General features: G+C 47.2%; 1 protein-coding gene across 1 annotated transcript; it reads left to right on the forward strand.

The window, feature by feature from the left end:
- The first annotated feature begins 25 nt into the window (after nt 1-25).
- On the forward strand, nt 26-9,569 carry LOC135399687 (cytotoxin-like). Its single transcript, XM_064631419.1, has 5 exons — nt 26-193; nt 1,948-1,963; nt 3,495-3,636; nt 5,013-5,397; nt 9,188-9,569. Exons 1-5 carry the CDS (start codon nt 143-145, stop codon nt 9,551-9,553), a joined length of 960 nt encoding a protein of 319 aa, XP_064487489.1. The 5' UTR covers nt 26-142; the 3' UTR covers nt 9,554-9,569.
- Nucleotides 9,570-17,458: the final 7,889 nt, after the last annotated feature.

The following is a 17,458-nucleotide window of genomic DNA, read 5'->3' on the forward strand; positions in this document are numbered from 1 at the left end:
TCACAAGGTGTATTATCTATTATAGATTGGCAAGGGATGTACTGAAATACAATGGATCTATAGGTGTTCGTTTTTAAGCGGTGCCGACATAAGATTATTCCCTAAGCCTTGCTAAAGGTTCGCAGTATACTCTCTTGTGAGCATGTTGTGCACCAGCGTGGCTCTGTGCTGTAATGTGATTCTCTTCTTCCAGGTAGGTTGTATTCAATTTGTCTAACCCATTGCAATCGTGTTGTGTGTGTTATGGTGTGTAGTTGCTAGCCACACTGCAAACTTAATTGCATTAAGCGGAATGGCAGTAACTTCACGTCCTATAACCAGCCATCATCTCGAATGATATCGTTCTCTTCCCTGAGTTGTTGAAAATAGGAGGCGTACTCCTTTTTTGTGACAATTATGCAGGACATAATTGTCTGACATAACTGTCTCGAAGTTACTGCCATTCCGTTTAATGCATTAAGTTTGCAGTGTGTCCAATGTATTACATAATATTACAGTCTAAAAACAGAACTTCATCACTTAGCACGGTGAACTCCAACTATTGTGAGCTAGCATGACTGGTGTGATTACCGGCCTATACAATGCATTGGAGCGATCGGCCGCGGCCGTGGCACCCGGCCACGTGCGATTGTTTACATGCATGCGCTGACGCTCGCTGCGCGCCTTGCGGAAGGATTTTTGTACGGATCCGAGGTACTCTTGTGTTTTGTGTCACATGCCCTTCCCGTGAAATTCAGAGGTTCGCACCGCGCCGGCTAAGAAACAGAACCGTGTCGATGGATGGCTTATCAGGACGTCACGAACTCTTGCTCAGTACAAAGTCGTCACTTGCAGCATGGGGTTCTCTCTCTCTCTCTCTCTTGCAATTGATAATTTGTGGCTTTATGTCGTGAGACAACAGTGATCATAAGCGTTGCAACAGTGGTCGGTCTGTGTATACAGCCGTAGTCTCGCTCAGCCCTGAGGGATTCCTGCGCTTCGAGGGACCCTTCCAGTAGTATTGGAAATGCATTGGGGGCGCACAATCTATAAACAACTTGTACCCTGCCGAAAAGCTAATAGCGTCCTCGGCCGGAATCGAATCCACAACCTGACGCCGACCGTTTGAGGGTTTTAGTGACGGGGTCTCGATAAATCACTGATTGTGAAGCACCGGTAGATTTGGTAGGGTACATAATGATATTATCCGGAATGATGGTTGGCTAGGAGCGTGCTATGTGGTGAAGTTCTGTTTTAACAGTGCAGGCACTCCCAGGTGCTCTGTCACATGGGGTCACGTGGCCGTGAGGGTGCGAGACGCGGCAGCGAGCCCAGCCCTTAGTAGCCACCTATCGGCCCCGTCGTCATGACCCGATTTCAGTCGCCGTTCCGCAAAACCATTCACACTAGCTCACCATACTCCAACCATTGAACCATTGAACCATTTGAACTGTATAAGTGTTCCAAAAAGGCGTACGCCTACACTCTTAAAAATGAACTTCACCGCATAGCACGCTCCTAGCCAACCATAATCTCGAATGATATCGTTATCTGCCCTGATTTGTTGAAAACGGGAGGCGTACGCATTTTTTGTGACAGTTATGCTGTTCATAATTGTCACAAAAAAGGCGTACGCCTACCTAGTTGAGGTAGTTTTGTGCGCTTGTCAAGATAATTACAGATCTGAACAGGATTCCAGCTGCAATGCGGTCGTAAGAGATGATTTCTTTATGTCGGAAAAGCGTGTGTTTCCTATTCGAATGCTGAAAAGTACTTGTCTCGGCCTCGAAGTACAGTATTTTTTCTTTATCTGTACAATGTCGTCTCTACAGAGTAATACCGTCTGTGTCTGTTTATGTGTGTCAAGACAGTTGGATTGTCATACCCGTTAGTATCAGCATTGCTAACGCGTTGTCACGTCATGATCACTTTTGTCTACTTCCATGAACCGTCAATGCGCTCACTAAGGCGTTCACAACAGCAGGTGAGTTGCCCATCCACCTTATTCTGATCCTGTTCTGATTACAACAATTTGACCGGCCTCGGTGGCTCAGTCGGTAGCGTGTTCGCCTTCTGATCCCGAGATCGCGGGTTCGAACCCGGCCGAGGACGCCAGCAACTTGGTGGCAGGGTACAAGTTGCTTAGACACGCCGTCTTCCGCGAGGGACGTTAAATACAGGGTGCCGTGTGATGAGCTTTCATCGCACATTAAAGAACCCTCAGGTGGGCAAAAGCAATCCACAGACCGACCGCTGTGGCGTCGCTCATGATCTCAGTTGTCTCGAGACGTAAACACCCAATTATTATTACAACAATTTGATTCTGTTTCTTAAGTGACTCGTAGCCACATGGCAATACCGCTGCCAAACAATTATTGGGAACTTAAGATGTAATACTGAGACATGGCGTCGCCACGTACCGTTTTTAAAGCAAATTTCTGTAGTTTCTTATTAAGTGATGGGGCCTGTGATATCGCTTGACTTAAACGTAACATCGAATAATTGATGGGCCACCAGCTTCCAAAATTCTGCTTTCTATTGGGACGGGAAACATAGAGAAATTGAAAGCTAAGTGGAGATAATAGCCCAGACAGACGAAGGTCGATCTTTTCCAATGGATTTGCCTTATAAAGAAGCCTTCCAATGCAATTGTCGCTCCACCCAAAAGGTCACTCACCAGATCCCAATTTTTACGTATGATACTTTGTGCCACTGATTCTGAAGACGGCTTAACTACTTGTTGAAATTAACGCATGATTTGAACATAAAACTGTACTCTTAGATCAGAACTTATAGTCATCTGAGACTGCGCTTTGTGCAATAAGCAGGCCATGTCACGCATTGAAGAAATGTGTATTTCAGCTGTTAGAAACAGCTCCCTTGCGAGTGTTCTGCATGCTCCTTGAACACGAACAAAAACGGTCTGTACTTTTGACAAGGTTTGCCTGTAACCTCCTTCACTAAATAAAGAGTCACTAAATAAGCTTCGCTTCAGAGTATCGACACTGAGTTCCAAGTGCGAGAACGCGCCATCTTGTTTCCGCGGCTCGGTATCCACACGCACGCGCACTTCAGAGCGCACTTTAGAGCACGATGTCATCTACGGTGCGCGGGTAAAATGTTGCTTTCTCTTGAAAGCAGCTCATCGAGGTTGGCGGCCTTGAGCTCATCTTGCCATCCTCGGGTCCCTCTGGTGGACAATACATGGATTATCGCACAGCAATCATACATGCTTCTCTATACCACAGCGAGCATTATGTTAGCCGTCTTTGATCCTCATTAACTGGGGATGGTACCGGTATATGGTGCGGCATCAAGATGGCGCTCCTGCTTTCCCTTGGACCTCAGTGTCGATACTCTGAAGCGAAGCTTATTTAGTGACTCTAACGAAATATACCATTGAGTACTATGCTATATTTAGTACCATGGAGTGCTCAACGAAATATTCCTTCTTTGAGTACTTGTCTTCGCCACTAATAAGCGCCCCTTCCCATCTCGTTCTTTCTTTCCATAAGCACGGCACTCAGATGGGGAGCTGCCTAACATTGAGGCACTGATCGATGACTTTGTCAAAGCTGCTGCCGGCAAGAACACAGTCGTCTGGTGGGACATGTCAGCAGAGCACGATGTTCTCAAGAACACACCACGCTTTCGGAAGTACGTACCTTATTACATAATTCCGTGACCTGCTTAAAAGGGCCTCCTCGGACGAAAAATAAAAACTTTACACACCCCAATGTATTTTCGATAGAACCCACAAAACTGCATAGTTTCGGTTTCTCCGAAACTATGTGACGTCATCATGTGCTTTGGTGTCTACTTCCTAACAAGAGAACGGGCATCTCCCCGGTTTCTGTTTCCGCCCCAAGTTGGAAGGCGGCTGCAGCTGTGGTGAGGAGATGCGACCTCAGTGAAGCAACATTGCCAGACAGGTGGAAGATTACCCACATTGTGATGTCATACTTATCAAATTTAGATGAAGCATTATGCAAAATGATTTTGAGCATGATAAGTTTTTCTTCGTCCCAGACTGTCGTTATAATAACGTGCAGGTGTGTGTATATACGACAGAGCTTAGACATGTGCTAAGTTGAATCATCATGATCATTTCCATCGGCACCATGGAGGAAAGAAACACAGGAGCGGCCCTTACGACCGTTTTCCATTGGGACGGGAATAGCTGCCTTCGCATCGCATTCTTGGGTGCTCCTGTCTACCACGTGGCCGCTCACGTGACCCCAGAGAGCATGGTGCTGCTACCAAAAGCAGACGACGCGAGCTGGTCGCCTTACAGTTCAGGTGTCAGCATTATGTTAAACGCGTGCGTGCACTTTTATTTATGTGTGTTCGGATGTTTATTCTTCTATTACAAGACCAGTGACAGCCCCCAGGACGAGTACACGGGACCGGAAACATCACGCGTGGCAACGGTGTTGCTCAAGCGGTAAAGAATACTGCGTCCCAGAACACCATTAATTGCACTTGTACCACAATAGAAGATATGAAATAAGTCTGCGGCACAGCGCCAGCTCCCAAACGAAAGATTCAAGATGACACAAACACACACAGGTGACCAAAACAACCGAGCGAGTTCTTACGAAGGAAACGTATTGCCGTGACAAAGCTGCTTTCTGTTGAACTATAGAACTGCAGCCGGGACAGTCGTTCCCGCTGACATTTTAACAATAAATGACTTTGAAAAAACAAAAAGGCAGGGAGAGAAGCGCGAGAAATGAAGCCTCCCAAAAGCGGAACTTTAGAGAGGATTACGTGGTGGACAGGACGTAATGACGGTTTTGACTCAAGCGACCGCCAGAATATGGCTGCGCTAGTCTACAGGGAAGAACCGCTCCTGGTGTTTCCGTCCTGCATGATCGGTACGCTCGCTCGGCCGTGCGCTCAATGTTAATTGTTTTCCGTGCGCGCTCCATCCTAATCATAAAACACTTCGATTGTAGAGCGCAGTTGTCTCAATCAGTTGCTCTGCAAATATGTAACACCCGCGTAGAAGTTTTCTCCATTTGTAATTACAGCCGGAAAGTGACTGTCACAGAGGGTCCCATCGTCTATGGCAACGCGACCAACGTCTCCATGAGAGAACCGGAGGTGTACGAGCACTGGGTGCACAACGGTCGCTACAACGAGTCACATACAAGTTCGGTAAAGAAGATCACCACCCACACACACACTTACACGTGGACACTGGACAGAACGTTCACCCTAGATGGAACATATAAACTATCAGTGGGACCTTCAGAGGGAATCGGCATCGAATCGACAACGAGGGCGTTCTTGAGTCTCCGTCGTGGTTCGGGCGACACGCGCACCGATGTTACCCAAGTGGAAGTGCACGATACCGTGACTGTGAAGCCGAGATCTTCGATGAAACTCATATGGACTGTCAACAAAGTCGCCAAGGTGAGATATTGATAACACTCTTAAAAATGAACTTCACGGCATAGCACGCTCCTAGCCAACCATAATCTAGAATGATATCGTTATCTGCCCTGATTTGTTGAAAACGGGAGGCGTACGCCTTTTTTGTGACACTTATGCTGTTCATAATTGTCACAAAAAAGGCGTACGCCTACCGTTTTCAACAAATCAGGGCAGATAACGATATCATTTAAGATTATGGTTGGCTAGGAGCGTGCTATGCGGTGAAGTTCATTTTAAGTTGCGGACACTGTAATCATCCGGAGACAATTGCGCATATCCTGACAGAATGCCGTGCATACCATGCCATGCGGGAAACCCATCTTCCCCACGCCAGGCCTGGTATACTGACGGACGTCCTCTTCCCCGAAGGTTCTTGTGCGGAACGACTTTCAAAAACTCGCGGCCTCGTGCGCTTTCTCCAAGCAACGGGCCTAGCGGAGAGACCACTCTAGTGCACCTCTCACCTACAGTGTGCTTCCGTCCCATCAGTACCGGTCATCCTGCTTCTACATCACTTTGAAGTCCTCAACTCCCCTTTCTCCCACCTTCGTTTCCTTTTTTTTTTGGCTATAGTCGTGACGATGCCCACTTGAGTGCGGCCAACAACGGCAAGCTACCTCGACACCCCCCCCCCCCCTCATTTTTAAGAGTGAAGGTACCCCGCCTCTGAAACGAAGGCTAGTGCTATATGGGCATGTCGAGGGAGACCGGGGTCGAGTTAGCTCTATGGGTGTCTGGTTCGAACCCAACAGCGTCTGGGACACCGTCACGTATTTTCCCAGCGCGGCGCCTGTGCGGAGGGTTGTCCGCGCGCTTATCGGCGAGGGGAGGGCTGCGTGCGCGCTTACTCGCTCACATTTTTCAGCCCGGGCCAACTTCTTTCGTCATTTTTCAATCTGCGCCGACTTTTTTCGCGTATTTTTCCTCGCGTGCGGCAGGCGGCGCTCGGGTGGAGGCTCTCACCGGTGGGCGGAGCGTGGCCGGAGGGCTGCGTGCGCGCTTACTCGCTCACATTTTTCAGCCTGGGCCAACTTCTTTCGTCATTTTTGAATCTGTGTCGATTTCAATCGTAATTTGTTTTCAACTACAACGGGTGCGCAGTAGGCTGTTTACATGCACAGGATAGCCATACACAAAAGTACAAGTGAAAATATATTTATTGAAGTCATTAATGTCAGACTTAAGTTATGACTCTGTGTGAAGGAGAAAAACTTAGCCAAAAAACCTGGTGCAGAAGAAACACAATACACCAAACAAAGATTATACTTATTACAGGCATGATGCAATACCAGGAGTTTTAATTACAAAGTTCTGATAGATGTATGTAACTTCAAGAACATTAGCTGAGCCGACTTCTCTAGCGATTTTTTGTTATTTTTTAAGAGCGCGGTGGGTGGCGCGCAGGTGAGGGGCTGTCCGGGTGCTTACCAGCAGACCAACGGGTTCGGTGCGCCCTGGGCCGACTTCTTTGGCGATTTTTCCGTATGGGCCGACTTCTCTAGCGATTTTTTTTTCAGCGCGCGGTGGGCGGTGCGCAGGTGAGGGGCTGTCCGTGTGTTTACCAGCTGGCTGAAGAGCTGAGCGTACACTTATGGTTGTACACACTGGGCTGACTTCTTTGGCTATTTTTCAGCCTGGGCCGAATTCGTTCGCATTTTTTTCATGCGGCGCGCAAGTAGGGACATGCACACTGACAACATCGGGCCACATCTTTGGCGATTTTTTCACCTTGGGACGACTTCGTTCGCAATTTTTTTCAGGTGGTGCGTGTATCAAAATTAAAAGTTTTGTTATAAAAGTCTAACATGAGCACTCTAGCGGAGTTTTAATTGCAAAGTTCTGATACGTAACTTCATGCACAACAGCTAATATTCCATTATGACCCATTTAATCAAAAAAGATATTTTTAATCAATATACTTACAATCAAAATTAAAAGTTTTATTATAAAAAGTCTAACATGACCACCATACTGGAGCTTTAATTACAAGTGCCGATATATGTATTTGGACAGCAGAGAACCTGGAAGACCATGGGACACGAACACAAGAGGAAATCAAATCTATAACACTACATTGGTTAATCAAAACAACAGAGGAGGAGAATAATCTATCATTTTAATTATCATAAAATCATCATCGTGACTTCCCCATACAATTTTCATTCTAAGAGACACTACAAACCTTACTTTGTTTTATGAATTCAATACAGAAAATATATTTTAAAAAATGAGGGGGGGGGGGTGTCGAGGTAGCTTGCTGGCCGCACTCAAGTGGGCATCGTCACGACTATAGCCAAAAAAAAGGAAAAGAAAGTGGGAGAGGGGAGTTGAGGACTTCAATACATAGCACGCTCCTAGCCAACAATCAGCTCTAATAATATCTGCACTGATTTGTTGAAGACGGGAGGCGTACACCTGACAGTTATGAACATTTTCGAGTGCAATAGGGAAGATTATTCCAACATTACACAATTAATCATTTTCTTATTAAGTAAACAGCATAGGCATATGGAAATAATGAGAAGCACGATCAACAGCTAATAGAGAATCAAAACCTATCACATAAACAACAGACAGGAAAATAATTGAGAAAGAATCTATCAAAACGATAAACATGCATGGACGAATAGCAGAGAAACACTCTAAACGGCGCTTCTGCCAACGTGTAAGCAACAGACAGGAAAATATTACTGAAACAAGATCAACAGCGAACGGTTCTCGAACGGCTCGCGAACGGTTTCGTCCCAGAGGATTCCATTCTGAGTCACTCCCCCTTGCCATTGGTTCCCCGCGATACCGTTCGTGAAGGGTTTGCACGATTCACCAAAACTCTCTATATATGGTTCAGTTCCTGTACCGTTCAGCGATACAACAAAATAATTTCGGTTCGTTCAGTGCTGGATCAGCAAGAAATAGTGGTTTTTAGCATTTTTCGGTTCGGGCTCAGCCTTGACTTCGATCCCTGATTCTCTCTATCGAGGTTTGGAAAGCTCAACAGAGATATAATACAAGGACCGCTACAGTATTTGTCAAACTGTAGTTGCAACAGTCAATGGGGGTGGGGTCGCTACGGATTCAGCAGGGCATCGCGAAGGGGCTCGGGAACTCGAAAACAAAAATAGCAGCAGCAAATGACGCCCTTAACCATGGTACGCCCCACTTTCATGCTTTACGAAAGAGCTCGTGGTAGCGGTCACCTTGGTGAATAGGAACAGACATTCCAGCGTTTTTCTTTATTTAATTTGTTTACTGTTCCTTTACTTTATTTGTTTGTTTATTTATTGTTTCTTTGCTTTATTTGTCTATTTATTTATTTTTGCGATGGTTTCTAGTACGGCTGCGTCACTTTCACTAAATACACTGTTCAATTCAGTTCTCTCCTTAATTTTGCGCATTACCGTTCTGCACCGAAAACCGAAAAGCTCGGTGTGACGGGTCGCGACGTGACATGTTATATTTTTGGGCAGCACATGGACTACGATGTCACAAACAGCGCATTAGAACACGCGCTCAGGGGCGGGCGGGCGGTCTTAAGAAAATTTCGTGCTTTGCGGCACAGCATCATCCAGGAGATAGGGTTTTTACATAGGCAACACAGCAGTATGAGGGGCGGTAGCACCTCCCCCCCCCCGTCCCCCTTAAATCTGCCCCTGCACGTGCTGTCAGAGGTGATTCCTCAACCAACGATTCGCGCATCACTGATTGAAAATCCTTTTTGCTTCATGAGTACACTTACGCTTTACTTTTGTCGTCTCCACGTCTGATACAGGACATGCCATGGGCTGTAAACATAACACTGTGTGGATGGGTAGCTGTGTGGTACTACAAGAGCGTCTCAGGCCATCACCTCTGGTTCTACCCTATTGACTTCCTCGCTTGGGAAGGACTACAGCACGTTCCAGGAGGAGGCATCCAGTTCACGGCCAGTGGAACATTCACGGCCGTTAATTCTCAAATGTCTTCATTGAGACTGGAAGAACACGACCTTTATACGTACTCTTCAAAGCCTTTAAATGTTACATACTTGCCAGTGAAGGAGACGCCTATTGCTGCAGTTAAAAATAACCGGCCCAAAGTACACCCAAACAGCACAACTGTTTCGTACTCTCGGACACTCGGAGGAACATGGAAATAAAGCAAACATTGAAGAAGTTAAAGGTGTGGTTCTTTCCTGTATAGTGCAATGTCTAGCAATGAACTCACACCGAGTGGCACCAGATCATCGAAATCCTAAAGAGTATGCTAGAAGGAAAGCTCCGAAACTGGGACGTACGGGCGAGTGGAGCACCATTGAATCAGCCTGCGTTGCCGCGGCGCATGCAAAAAAAGAATCCGGGAAGCACACACCAAACACAACGCAAAAGAGGTTTCTGGAGTAGTAGCACACAGCCCTAATCCATGAAGCGCTAAGATTTGGAAAAAAAAAATAAACACTAAAAAGCGCAGATACGCCACGGACGCCACGTGGGGACACGATCACCGCCGCTGCCTCGACTAGCATTGGCTATAAGCCTAGATAGGGGGGAGGACAGTGACAAAATCCGTAGCCAACAAAAACAGTGGAACAAGCGTTGCCAACTGTTTCGGAATTGCGCCTGCTTTCACGGGCTAAAAATATGCGACGTTCCCTCAGCTGATTGAATATGGCTACCTCGAGGTCCATACACTGGGAGAGCGAAAAGCCCCGTTCGAGTTGTTTGCTCTCCTCCGATCCTTCTCCTGGTCTTTCCTTCTAGATAGACTACCAGTGCGGCCCGTGGGATAGATAAGGTAGACATCACAGCGATGCGCCGTATCATGCTCTCACCTTGCTCCCTGCCACCCAAGCAGCACAATGTACTGAAAGGCGAGTGCAATAGGGGTGGACGGTATCAATGTTCCTTATTTTCAAGAGTCTGTTCAAGGTCTTCCACCTACCCGTCCACCCCTATTACACTGGACTTTCAGTACATTGTACTGCTTGGGCACTTGTAAAACTCAAGGACAAGCTTTCCGCTGCTTTTGGTATCTTTGTTTATCTTCGTCTGAGCGCTACAAGGTCAGCACAATGAGAAATCCCGTCAGTGATGTACAAATGTTCCAAGAAGAGCCTTAAGACGATGAGCCGCTGATATTTCGAACAGCGACTGTTCTTCTCGACACCGTCTTTCAGCGTGGTATTTGAAGTGTTAGAAATGACGTGTTAAATCGCTCGTGGGTATGTTAGGTCTTTAGCATGCTTGAATCCAACAGGCTCGTGCGACGGAGATTGACAACAGTTATACACAAAGTCTAAGAGCACTTAAGTTGGTACAGTCACTAGCATAGGCAGAACGTAATTGAGGTGCAGCATAAGTATACCGAGAGCGCCTACCCATAAAAATGAGAAACAAGATATAGTTACAGCGCCTCTACAGTCTATATCTCGTGCCAATACGGAATCCAACCAAGGTTATATGCCATTACAGCGTACGTGGCTCATGCTGTATTCTCCCAAGATATTTGTTTCTCTACGTGACGGGGGGAATATTGTGGAATTCATTTATACTTTTTGACAACTATGAGGTCACAGTTCCGCAGTCCTCCACCCATCCGACAAGCATTGCTGCCTAAGGTACACTCTTAAAAATGAACTTCACCGCATAGCCCGCTGCTAGCCAACCATAATCTTGAATGATATCGTTATCTGCCCTGATTTGTTGAAAACGGGGGCGTACGCCTTTTTGTGACAATTATGAACAGCGTAAGTGTCACAAAAAGGCGTACGCCCCACGTTTTCAACAAATCAGGGCAGATAACGATATCATTCGAGATTATGGTTGGCTAGCAGCGTCCTATGCGGTGAAGTTCATTTTTAAGAGTGTAGCGCCATCCAACTCCTCACCACAGCTACCACAGGTACTGGCCACCTTCCAACTTGGGGCGGGGAGACGAACCGGGGAGGTGCTGGCACTGTTGATTGGAGGTAGACGCCAAAGCCTATATAATGACGTCAGTAGTAGTTGCTGACCACGACCATGAGGCCACACACAAAGCCTCTGTGCGCCATTAAATTAGCAATTACAGCTAATTAGGACCCCTTCAGTAATTAGGATCATCCAGAGAGTCGTTACACTGATTGGGGGCATCTAACACGTGTCCAGATTACTCTGTATGTCTCCGGATAGTCGTGGTCATAAAAAGTACAAAACAGATAAAAATAGAGTGGACAGAAATAATTTATTTGAAAGTCAACGACTCAAACAAATTACTTCAGAGCAGGTGACTGTCCAGTGACTGCGATCTTGCTCGTTGCTGGCAACTGGTAGTTGCTGAGATCGACGACACGTGGTTACCTAGTTGCAAGGTTTCACACCAGGTGGCGCCATCAACCCCTTCATGGCAGATTGCGTGGAAGACAGAAAAACGACAAAACACTAGCGACTGGTAAAAAATGCAACAAGAAAGACACTGCAAGAAAGACAAGACAGACAAGTCTAAGCATACGACAGCCCAAGCAGCACACAATATTAGACCCATATTTGCTGGGCATTGCCAACAGACGATTTTAAAAAGATGCGCGCGCCACCAAGCGCGTGGCGCAAAGCAGCATGGGAACTTTGAGGGACACTGCTCTGTCGCCTGCTTTGGGTATGGTTTACCTCGGCTGACGCTGCTGCTCCGCACACCGGGAATGTTGTTAATCTTCTTCTACCTCCGCCTCTGGCCACCTCGTAATGCTTCACGGCGCGCTAAGTTCCCATGAGCCGCGTCACGCGTTTCATCAGTGCCTTGTGCCCGATACGCTATGGCACAAAGTTGAAGTCCTGTTCGGTGTGTCACGCATTCGGTGTGTAACGCATTCGGTGGGCTGTCATTCAAACGCTCTTTCAGCCTCCCGTCCCGCATCGCGATAGGAAACAGTTCCTCCTTCTGGCAGTTGAGATTAACTACAAGGTGTGGATTTCTCGCTGCATTGCAGCACAGGGTGGCCGCATCCGTAGTGTAGCAGATGTGCTAAATCTTGTTCGAGCAGGGGTTCGTCGCGCTCTTCGTAGAGAGAGAGCTGTGCTGGGAGCTGTGCACTTTGCAAGACGGTGGCAGACATCTTCGGTCTTCTTTGAAGATTATAGAGGTACGTATGTGCTTCACTTTTAGGTGGCCAAGTACAGTGAGCCGTTGTCACGTTCGCAGCTTTCCGTGAGTATTCGTTCGTTGCATGGTGACGTCCAGCACACATATTAATCTAGAGATCATATTGCTCTAGAGTTGGCATCTACGTAGCCTTAGTTTAGTCCGTGTGAAATGTTAGAGGGAGCCAGTCTGTGTGGCTGGTCTTCCGCTCTGATGCCAATACAGAGGCGCTTGCTTTTCTAAAAAGGTCTATACGCTTGTCCCATCCTACAGTTGGCGATAAAAGGTCTATACGGGTTCAATATGATTCTCGTTTTGCAAGGATTTCCCTCATATTGATCCAGACTTGTCAATACGAGCCCCATATTGCCAAGTTTGAACCAATATGGGGAAGATGTCGGCAATATCGGTCCCATATTGCCCGTGTAGACCTCATATTGGCCGATAATGCAGAAAATGGTACGTACCCATGTTGGTATACTTGTACCAAACACCCAAGCAGCATGGCAAGATTGGACATTGACGCATGTGAAATGCTCAACTTAATATGTCGTTGCATCCAACAACTTCCCACAGATGATACACATTGTTCGAGCCAGTCAACATATGTGGCAATCCCAATGTAACATGCACTGGAACTCAACAACTCAACTTTCCACTTGCTGCGAACAGCCGCCATCTTGCTTCGCGATGCCGATCGGTCGAACTGACTGAGAGCGTGGTTGTTTGAGTGAAATCATGTGTCCTACAACTAATGCGCATGCAAGACACTCGGATCGAACGTTTCATTCAGATAAAAATATCGCTGGTTTCTTTTATGACAACAGAAGTGCGGTAGGTCAAGTAAAATACACAATGTTTGATAGGAAGGGATGTCTGTTCTGTAACACTAGGTGCTTTCAAGTAACTGCAGGCAGTGTGATTTGCTTAGGCATATGTCCGTTACCGTCACGAAATTGTCTCGCTCCTTTGTAGTCTAGGAGTGGGTTGGAAATTTTTGGTTCATGCACTGTTACGATCCCAATGATGGCTTCTGAGGGATGTTTGGTATTCGCAGTTCCGTGAGACTGCATGGGTGTTTCAGCAAAGCGGGCCCATCAACTGTTCTTCGTTTTTAGGGCGATGCAGTATTGTTTTTGTAACGTGATGCAACGTGGATCAGTAATAAAAAGGAAAAAGAAGAGAGAAGTATATCAGTGGTGGATATTATACCCGATAATGCTTTATTATTACGCGGACTCACCGTTGGTGTTATGAAAATATTGGTGCAATAATGGCAGAATGGCTTGCCAATATAGGCAGCCCATACTGGACGAATATTAGTAATCCTGGCAGCCCACAAGCATCCAATATTGGACCAATATTGGCGTGCTGCTTGGGACCACATACAAAACACTGGTCATCAGGGAAAAGGCTTAAGACGAGCGCAGAGCTAGGCATCATGACGCTTAGGCCTAATTGCAGTGTCCGGGCTTATGGGAGTTTGTGTGGAACACGGAAAAAAGAGCAGAGTACTAGCCGCGGGTAAAAATTACAACAAGAAAGACACTGCTCAACAACTCTAAGCATGCAACAGCGCATACAAAACACTGCTCAGTGGGGAAAAGGCTTAAGACGAGCGCTTAGGCTTAATCGCAGTGCAAAGCTCGTACACAAGAACGCTTACAAATACCGGGAGCGCTTAGGCCTGTAGAGGAGGTGGTGTTCCTCTACACGAGTCCTGACAGGCGGTGATGGAATGTCCCAGCGTGCAGATGTTCATGGCCTCACGCTAGGACAGTGCCCGTAAAACTGGCTGCCAGTAGAACTGCGCAGTAGCGCGTGGCAGCAGAGGTGCGTCGTCGTCGTCATCCACGGGCCGCCACACCACTCCCCCCTCAGACGCGGAGCGACGCATGCGGTAGAGGTTCGCGTGGATACCATGAACAGGAGAATGAGTGCGACTCGTGGGTCATGGACGACTGCCACATGCGTTGTGATTGTGGCAGTTGATGCAGCAGGGCGGGTTTCAGAGATGAGGTGCGGGTGCTGAGTGGTTGGTAATTGCCTTCAGTGGCTGCTGCTTCCATTGACTGCGGCGCGTTGCATTGAGTAATTGTTGCTGAGCGTTGATTGTTGCTGAGTGTTGCCGAGTGAGCGCGTTAAGTTGCGTTGAGTGATTGTTGCTGAGTGGGCGATAGTACCGCGACCTATACAAGTACATGACTGTCGGTTGTCGCCACAGAAGTGCCAGGGAGGACCATCACGAAGCAGGTGGAGGCAGTAAACTGAGCTTGCTGTGGTCTCCTTGTGGGTCCCTGATAGAACAGTGGTCCTCTTTTTTTTTTATTCCGTGTTAGCGCCGCGAAGCAGCTATGGCTATGAGCGGCGTACAGACGTGGACAGATGGACAGAAGGAGTGGGGAACAGAGGGGTTAATATGCATCCTGGGCCGACTTCAAGGAGAACTGTGCCGACATTCGTCTGGAAAGTCTTCGGAAAACCCAACAGTGGTCCTGGTGCGACTTGCCGGCTAGAAGGTAGTTCACTGCTAGTTTGCCAAAAAATGTACGATGATGAATGGCCGAATTACACCGAAGATGGTGTTCATTGTTCGGGTCACCAAATGTAGAGTAGGTGGTGTTCCTCTACACGAGTCCTGACCGGCGGTGATGGCATGTCGCAGTGGACAGATGTTCATGGCCTCAAGCTAGGATGGTGCTGGTAGAACTGGCTGCCAGGCGCAATAGCGCGCGGCAGCAGATGGGCGTCGTGGTTGTCATCCACGGGCCGCCACAGGCCTAATCGCAGTAAACATGCATGAAGCAAAGGCTGCATAAACAATGCACAGACACTGCTCAGCATTGGGGAAAGGCCTAGCCGCAGATTGTTACAAAAATCACTGGCAAATACACACTGCCTAGCCACTCTCGATCACAATCGTTGCGGTGACGCTCACCTTTGCCGCAGATAACGGCTGCACCAACGGAGCGCCCAACCGCATGACCGCTCCCGACAAGAGCAAACAGAGAGCCACAGGGGTGGCATCCAATATACTGCCCCATAGACGAAATCGTGCTGGATGAACGCAGTGCATCCTGGACAGGTGCTGGACAGGTCGCACGTCACATCAAAAGTCAAGGCACACGTGACCTTAAAGATGGCGGCTTAGGATTAAGTGGCTGGATGGCTCTTTGCTTTGAGGATGAGGCAGTCTAACGCCATGCAACGGTGAAAAATTAAAAGATCTACAGAAAGAAAAAACAAAAAGGCGAGATAAATACTGTCACTGTTAGTAGTGGATATTATGCCGGACAATGCTTCATTATTACGCGGTCTCATCGTTGGCGTTATCACCGAAAAATTGGCGCAATATAGGCAATATTGGCTGCCAATATTGGTCCAATAGAGAGTCTGGTTGCACTCTTCATCTTGGACCATTATTGGCGGCCCGTATGGGAGCAGTATTGGCCACCCTGCCAGCCCACATTGGTCCAATATTGGGCCAATATTGGTGTGCTGTGTGAGATCTCTTGGACCTTATTTCGCTGTCCGCGTCTCTGTGTCGTCTGCTGTCTTTATCGCTGCTGTTTGCTAAACCTCGCATCCGGGCGATTTATAGGAATGTCTTGTTTACGTTCTTGTTTTCCGGGTGACAGAAATCATGCACCTTCGACGATTAAACGTACACTGCACTCGCGAGAACCGCACGACCTCGCATAGATGGCGCGCGAGTCGCCTCATGGTTGGCACGTCTGGAGCCCGCAAGCTTTGCCCGGCGCAGCAATCTCTGATCTCTTAGCCAACCACCATCCCGAATAACATCGTTCTGTCCACTGACTGGTTAAAAACAAGGGAGGAGTACGCCTTCTGTGACACTGATGCAGTCATGTTAATTGTCGCAAAAAGGCGTGAGCCCGGTGCTTTCCACAAATCATTACCGATATAATTTGATAATCATATAATAATCATTATGTGCAATGGCTGGCCTTCACCGTGCTATGCGATGCGGTTCTGGTTTTAGAGTGCACCCGTAAAACAGGGTACTTGATGCATTGCTCGTAAATTTCAAGTGCGAGAGTGTTGCGGAGGTGCTCTGCCGATGTACAACACTGAAGCGTTTGGGACAGCAGTGGCGCTGTTTCGCAATACCAGTCGTTTCTGCGTCTTCATGCACTGCTCTTCATTACGCAGCCATTTTGATCGTTTTGATTACGGCGTTCGTATGTTTGAAATTGCAATTCTGCGTCGTAATGTTCACTCGCGTTGAAACAGGATTGGATCATCTCCGGAGCTTTATACAGGGTGTCCCAGCGAAGTGCGAACATGTTTCTAAAATATATATATATATTACTTTTTCCGAAATGAAATCAATTGCAATATAGCCTATGCTGAAGGGCGCTCCTCAGGAGGACATTAGCAAACTACTAAGTCAATGTCTTAATTAACTTTCAATAATGAACTTTTTAATTATAAAAGCTACGAAGTTGTCCCAATGAGAACATCCCGTCCCTTCGGTCACCCGATACCGGAGCCGTTTTCAGAAAAAAAAAAAGATCCGTTCGGTAGATCGTCCCCCCAAAATTAGTGAAGGAACACAATATTTTTCTTTCTTTTTTTGTTCATTGCGCATCTTCGCAGACGCGTCTTTCCTTCACCCCCAATGTGAGAGGGTGAAAGAGCACACTATCGCCTCTTGCATCCTGGAAAATTTTTTAAAGAAATCGGAAAATGCAACCCAAGATAAGGGCAGTTCCGATAGAGTCACCCGATACGTTTGTTTTTGTTTTGTTTCGGCACGTTCAAGCTCATCTTCGACGCATGAGGTGGCACTGTGCACCCTCTCGCATTCGGGAAGAAGGAAAGACGCGTCTCCGAAGATGAGCAATCAACAAAATAAAGAAAAAAAAGGTGTTCCTTCACGATTTTTTTGCGGACGATCTATCGAACCGATTTTTGTTCTAAAAAC

This window comes from Ornithodoros turicata, chromosome 7 (assembly GCF_037126465.1).
Source record: "Ornithodoros turicata isolate Travis chromosome 7, ASM3712646v1, whole genome shotgun sequence".
In the NCBI taxonomy this organism is placed as follows: Eukaryota; Metazoa; Arthropoda; class Arachnida; order Ixodida; family Argasidae; genus Ornithodoros; species Ornithodoros turicata.

Bases quoted from the DNA above. Each gene is read 5' to 3' on its own strand.
- LOC135399687 (XM_064631419.1), top strand. From the start codon at position 143: ATGTTGTGCACCAGCGTGGCTCTGTGCTGTAATGTGATTCTCTTCTTC. The intron at 3,637-5,012 runs GTACGTACCTTA...TTGTAATTACAG, and splicing joins AACACACCACGCTTTCGGAA to CCGGAAAGTGACTGTCACAG. The intron at 5,398-9,187 runs GTGAGATATTGA...CGTCTGATACAG, and splicing joins CTGTCAACAAAGTCGCCAAG to GACATGCCATGGGCTGTAAA.